Source organism: Harpia harpyja, chromosome Z (assembly GCF_026419915.1).
Source record: "Harpia harpyja isolate bHarHar1 chromosome Z, bHarHar1 primary haplotype, whole genome shotgun sequence".
Lineage (NCBI taxonomy): Eukaryota > Metazoa > Chordata > Aves > Accipitriformes > Accipitridae > Harpia > Harpia harpyja.
Window position 1 is genome coordinate 104,910,782 of NC_068969.1, and position 6,491 is coordinate 104,917,272.

The window sequence follows — 6,491 nt, forward strand, 5'->3', positions numbered from 1 at the left end:
GGTCTGCAGTCCTGTGTGATTATCATACGTATTCTTCGTGACCTCTGTCAGCGGGTTCCAACTTGGTCTGATTTTCCAAGCTGGGTGAGTAATGTTCTTTTGAATGAGTCTTTTTAATACACATGGTACTGCAAATAAAGCATAGGGAAGTGTTACTACAGTTTTTAAATGTAGACTTTTTCAAGAAGTAGTGTAGGGTTTTGTTTGGGGTTTTTGATTTTTTTTCCCTGACAAATAATCCAGATTCCCTCTAAAAATGTTCTGAGATTTTGTCATTTGGAGCTGGGATTTTTTTTTTTTTCCAAAAGGAATATTCTTGTTCTTTGGTACTCTTTGGGGGTAGCATTCTTATTCTAGATTTTAGCATTTTTTTCCTTTACTCTGTATAAAAGAATCTAATTTTTTCTAATGACCTACTCCGAATTGCTTGGAGTTTACTGAAACGTACTTAAAATTTCAACCGTGCCCAGATAGTTCGGTGATAACAGAAAGGCTACTTGAAAGAATAAATCACAGTAATTTCTGTGTTCGTTAATATGTCCCTTCCGCAAGATGAAATACTACAGTACTTCAGTACAGTCTGTGGGTGTGTCACCATTAGCATTTTAATCAGTGTCACTTAAATCTCTAGGTTGTATTGGGTTAACTCTCTTAATTCTTGCAGCCAAGTGTTCTTGGAGCATTCCTTTTGCATGGACTATCTTAAATGATGCTCTCCAGGAGTGCAACATGTGCTCCAAATATTAACAGTTGTTCAATCTGTGGACTGGACATAGTTAGTCTGAAACAAGATCTCTGAAACAGGTATCGTGTGGAAGTAAACTTAGCTCTGACTGTTATATTTCACAGACCAAATCCTGTTGCACTGTGCTGCTTCCTTCTCAGTTTTGGCAGAAAGAGCGCTAACATTGTCAAGGCAGTTTGAGCAGTTGGCATTATTTCAACAAGAAATGTTTTACAACCATACTAAGCTTGCAGACAATTTTCTTAAATTACTTCTGATAATATTTATTGCTTCTGGAAAAAATGTGAGGCAGTTATTTCTGTTTTTTAAATAGTTAAAAAAGTTTAGTGCCAGTTTCTGTGCTACATTTCATGAAAGATTCAGTGTACAAACATAGCTTAAAAGAAGCAAAGTATGTAAGTGCCTACTATCACTATGATACTGATTTGCCAAAGAATAAACCCTGCATACCTGTAGAAAAGCATCCTTAGAACTATTGCAACACGTAGCACGCACATAGATGAAGAACAAGGCATGTTTTTTCTTATTTCTCACATTATCTGTTCTAAGGCACATCCAGAAGGGAAGAAAGGTGTGAAGCAGTGTGTCAGGCGTAGCTGTGTCTCAGTTGTCTCCAAAAATGATTCCCGATTTGCTCATGGTACCAGATGCATTGTCAGTGACATGGATCAACACTGAAGTCTGTGTAGTCAGCTGTTTTTTTGGCCCGTTGGCAAAGTCTTACTGATGAAAACAATGACAGAATGAAAATGGTGATTTTAAATATATGTAATTTCTGCCAGTCATGGATGGAATTTCATAGATTGAAGGAATATATTTTTCTGGATACAGAACTTCTCCTAACCTGTATGCTAGAAGCCTGTTACAAACCAAAGAGGTGCCAGAGCTTCTCAAAAAGATCCTAGGTAGTTGTAAAAATAGAAGATACTAGGAAGTCTAAACGTAGACATTAGTAGCACCCTCTTCATGTACCTAAAAATAAAAACTAAATTAGGATAATTTTGTCAAGTTCCTACAAGTTAGAAGGAATTATTATTCAAGGTTGGTTTTTGAAACTTGAAATCCAGCCATTCATGCACATAAACACCAGGCCATCATAATTGACATTTTCCTAGGATTAAGTTTTAGACTTTAGTGTATTGTATGAGGATCCAAAAGAACTAGACTCAAATAAATGGAAAAACATGATCTGCTTTTTTTCTTTCGTGCTGTATTTTGCATCATACTTGAAAGCAACTAAATTACTGTTGCTAAATCCTGAGTGATACTGTGGGAATATGGAAATACCATGCTCAAGAATTGAAATTTGTCAGTTAAGTGGAGCTAAAATAGAAAGGAATGGGCACCCTTAGTGAAGGATTGTAATCAACACTGCATATAGTTACTGGCATGCATCACAATAGGCATTTACTCCTGGAAAGTAAAAGTAAAAATTTGAACAACTGTAAACTTGATGGGGAGGGGAGGGCCAAAAAAACCACAAAGAACCAAGAGAGACACATTGTTTGAGAATTAATCTTGCCAAGGAGGCACTATTGAACTATTTAATGCTGAAAAAAACCTAAGGAAAGCTATTCTTTACTTTTACAAATATCTTTCACGGGTTTTTCTGGAAAAAATAGTGTCTACTAAAAGTAAACAGTGGAAATATTTACAGAAAAAACAATATTTAAAATACAGCTAATAATTTGAACCATTTAAATATCAAATAATGTATAAATTTTAGAAAACCTGTTTACCATCAACGTTTTTTTACACTTGTTTAACATCTGAGTTAGTGTTATCCTATAACCGGAGAAAACTTGCTGTGAACTTCAGTTTTGCTAAACTGAAGTAGTAGTAACCACTTAAATGTTAAAAGATCATTACATTTTTGATGCTTTAAGTTTCTGTACTCCTGTAGAAAGAATTTATTTTTCTATAGCATCCTGTTAATTTCATTAGCTATACTGTGTGCTGTTTATTTCTGTGGCTGACAGATTTAGGTGACCCATCATGTGTCATACCCTCTCAAAAAACGGCTGGACAAGTTGTCTACTTACATACGTGGACTACTAGTGTATAAATTTCTACAAAACTTTTGAATGACTTGTGATGAGAAGCAGCATATCAGTGTCAGTACTCAACATTAGTCTTGCACCAGCTTTCTCTTTATTCAACTTTATAAAATACTGATTTTTTTTCCATTTTAACTGAAAGTGTTCTATGATGTGTAAAGTTCTTAAGAATTCCCGTTTCAGAAGTTCTGTATTGAACAACAGTAGCAGCTTTTTTCTGTTTTAATCAGTCTTCTGAATTGGCTGGATTTTCTTATTGTTGGTCTAGGCTATGGAGTTGCTTGTGGAAAAAGCAATTAGCAGCGCTACTGGACCACAGAGTCCTGGGGATGCACTGAGAAGAGTTTTTGAGTGTATATCTTCAGGAATCATCCTTAAAGGCAAGTTGCATTTGATCAGTGTCTGTATACTTACGCTTAACTAATGTAAAATATCTAATCTGGGTTGAAATAAGGTGGAGATGTGCCACTAATTAGCCTAACCATTGTAGGTGGTCCTGGCCTTCTGGACCCTTGTGAAAAAGATCCTTTTGATACACTTGCTGTAATGACAGATCAGCAGCGAGAGGATATTACTTCAAGTGCACAGGTAAGGAAACGTGTGAAGTAACTAAATTTGATGGCTGGGTTTTGAGGTGGGTTTTGGTTTGCTTTGTGTTTTGTTTTTGTTTTTTTTAAATGGAGCTATATGGTGGACATTAATTTTCCTTTCTTAGAATACAAGAGTCCGGTCTTATCAGACTTAGGCTAGGCAATTAACATGTCACAACAGAGGACGTATAATAGTGTTCATTTTTGCACTAAAATTAACATATTTTCCTGAAAAGTTTGAAGCACTCCCATCTATATATATGTGTAAAGATGCTCACTCTACAGCACTATGTTACAAGATTTAAAATTACATTGGCATTTAATATTTTATAAATAAATCTGTGTAAGTTTAATTTTTAATATTTATTGTATCCATTTACAGTATTGACCATTCACACTTGCAGCTTAAGAGGTTACTGCGCCTACCTCTTCATTTGATCCTTTTGCCAGAGTTTACTAACATGCAATGGGACATGTGAGAAGCCTTGGCTGCTTCAGTCCAAGTCCAGCAGCTAAAACACATGTACATTATTTTTAAGCTAAGATGATGTACTTTGTACAGAAGCAGCAAATGTGGCACACACGTTTTATTGTGTTGACTTCGTAGGGGGAAGGAAGAGGGGATGATGAGTGCTAAGGATAATATCATACACGGCTAACGTTTTTCATTAATTGTTTGACAAAGTACTCAAAATCTACATTTGTTTCTAACAGAAATACCTTCTTTCTACCCTTTTTCTAGTTTGCACTGAGACTCCTTGCATTCCGTCAAATACACAAAGTTTTAGGAATGGATCCATTACCACAGATGAATCAACGCTTCAACATCCATAATAATCGTAAAAGGAGAAGGGACAGTGATGGGGTTGATGGATTTGAAGCAGAGGGAAAAAAAGACAAAAAAGATTATGATAACTTTTAAAAATGTTTGTCATCAGTGCTAAGATCGAAGGTGATAAAAAGTCCATTTGTTGCCTTGCTTTTACTTCATTCATAATAATGTCTGTTTAAAACATCCAAAACCAAATTGGGAATTAGATTTGGAAGAGAACAACCTAGCTCTTCTGTGAGATTCTGAATATTTTAATGGATGTACTGTACCAGACAAATTATGGATGGGAAGACCGCAAATGGAAACTCTGTTGTAGGAAAAAACAGTTTTCCCTCACTGCGTTTTCTTTAAATGTGTTGCTAACTTTAGTAACTTTTCTTCTTTTTTTTGTCTTTTTTATTAACAAGTGTGTTGTCTTCTTATCTTGACTATTTAATGCAGCATTTGTGCTTCTGTTGCTATGTGTATTTTGACTTTTTATTTAGAAGGGGTTTTGTTTGCCTTTGACACTAGTTGTATAAGTTACTTTGTTAGATAGTATAAACTGTTCCCCTCCCAATTAATATTTTACAGAACTTTTTTTTGTAAAGTGAGACTGCAGGATTATGTTTTTTTCTAAATGTGAAGGGGTTACAACACATAATTATCCTGCCATTTGAGTGCTCAGATTTAAATGTTCTTGCCAATCTTGTGGCATTTGTCTCCTTAGTGTGATATAACGGTGTAATTAAGACAAATTTGTGTTAATCTAATCAAGTTTGCTGTTAGTTGTGCATTAGCAGTATAAAAGCTAATATATACAGTATGGTCTTGCAACAGTTTTAAAGCAGCTGCATAATTGATCAAAGTTTTGCATGATGTTTTTAATAGAAGGGCTTTTAAACTATGATTTTAGGTTAAATGCGTAGGTCTTTGTATGATTGACTTTGTGACATAGCAAGGCCAAAAAATAACTTTCTGAATTTATTTTCTCAACATACAAACAAAAGTGGGCATTTCCCATTCAGACAAAGTTAGTCACTCTTTTCAGTCAACTTTGTCAGTATGATATTAATGCCTCTCAGCCCTTAAATGTTTGTCCTATCAGTGCCTGTGAGGTTATTCCTTATAGCTATTCCTGTATAAACTTTCTGTGATTTTTTCAATAATTCAAATTTTAAAAGTGAAGTATTACTGAAAAAGTGAAGGTTATCACAGAAAAAACCCAGAAAATTATTTGATGTGGCCATAGTGTATGCTTATGTCTCTTTCAAAAAGCTAAATATAGCAGTGGTGTAAGTAAAGTTACATCATACTGTTGATGTATGCTCTGGTACACAGGTGTGATTTGTTGTCACAGCACTACAGTGGAATACACAAATAAAACCTAAAATTTATTAAATTACTAAAATTCATTATACACTGGAAACTGAAGTTTCACTCATTCTGTTCAATGTCTATTAGCTTTGTTGCAAACCCATAAGACATAGATTAACATAGACTAACATTCCGGTAACTACTTTATCGATGGCTGTAGGAAAGTATCGCACATTACAAAGATCATTTGTTATTTCTGGTACCATTTATTAAAAAAACCTTTTGTTCCATTTTGAGGTCGAATTTATCTTTGACCATTTTAGTAAGCAACTCCTGGAGTAGGGGGATGTTTCTGTTTGCAACACTTAACTGCTAACAGCATGGGCCTATGGAATAAAAATACAGTATTTTAGAAAAATAGAGGGAGTCTAAAGGCTTAAAAAATATAATACAGTGTTCTTCAAGCATCGGAGTGCAATTTTTAAGGGGGTGATTATTAGTGGTTAGCAAATAAAAGGAAAGCTTTCTCATTGTAGGAAAGATTTCTTACTAATTTCAGCATCAGAAATATGGAAAGCAGAAATGCTTTAAAGTTACTTTAAAAAAAGATTGCACTAGTTTGTGTTGTTCAGCCTTCATGCATAGCTCCAAGCATATGCTTGTTCTTAGTCTTTTTTTAAGAGGATATCTTGCTGCCATGGTGTCTAGTTAGCCATTACTATTTATTTTGAAAGCTACAGGTGCTATTCATGTGGCTAGTTCAACTCCATACCAAAGTTTCTTTCCTCATAAAGCAAACTTGTCTATTCAGGCATGTGACTCTCAAATTCAGGATTAAAAAGGTCAAAGATGTGTGTTGGATTTCCTGTATTTTTGTTCTGCTGGCTTTTAACTCTTAACCAGTTTCTGGATCTTTTGAAATATTGTATACTTAAAGTGATTCCACATTAAATATGAAGCTGTGACCATGA

General features: G+C 34.7%; 1 protein-coding gene across 3 annotated transcripts in view; it reads left to right on the plus strand.

The window, feature by feature from the left end:
* The window catches only part of ZFR (zinc finger RNA binding protein), a 51,056-nt gene extending 44,565 nt beyond the window's left edge, over nt 1–6,491 (plus strand). For 2 of the 3 annotated variants that reach the window (XM_052776662.1, XM_052776664.1), the window contains exons 17-20: nt 1–84; nt 3,071–3,182; nt 3,293–3,390; nt 4,135–6,491. The exon at nt 1–84 is cut by the window's left edge and continues 12 nt beyond it. In XM_052776662.1, coding sequence (XP_052632622.1) covers nt 1–84; nt 3,071–3,182; nt 3,293–3,390; nt 4,135–4,314 — 474 coding nt within the window. In that variant the 3' untranslated portion in view covers nt 4,315–6,491. Of the gene's footprint in view, nt 85–3,070; nt 3,183–3,292; nt 3,391–4,134 lie in introns of those variants that run through there. The other variant, XR_008233453.1, reaches the window with a different exon arrangement.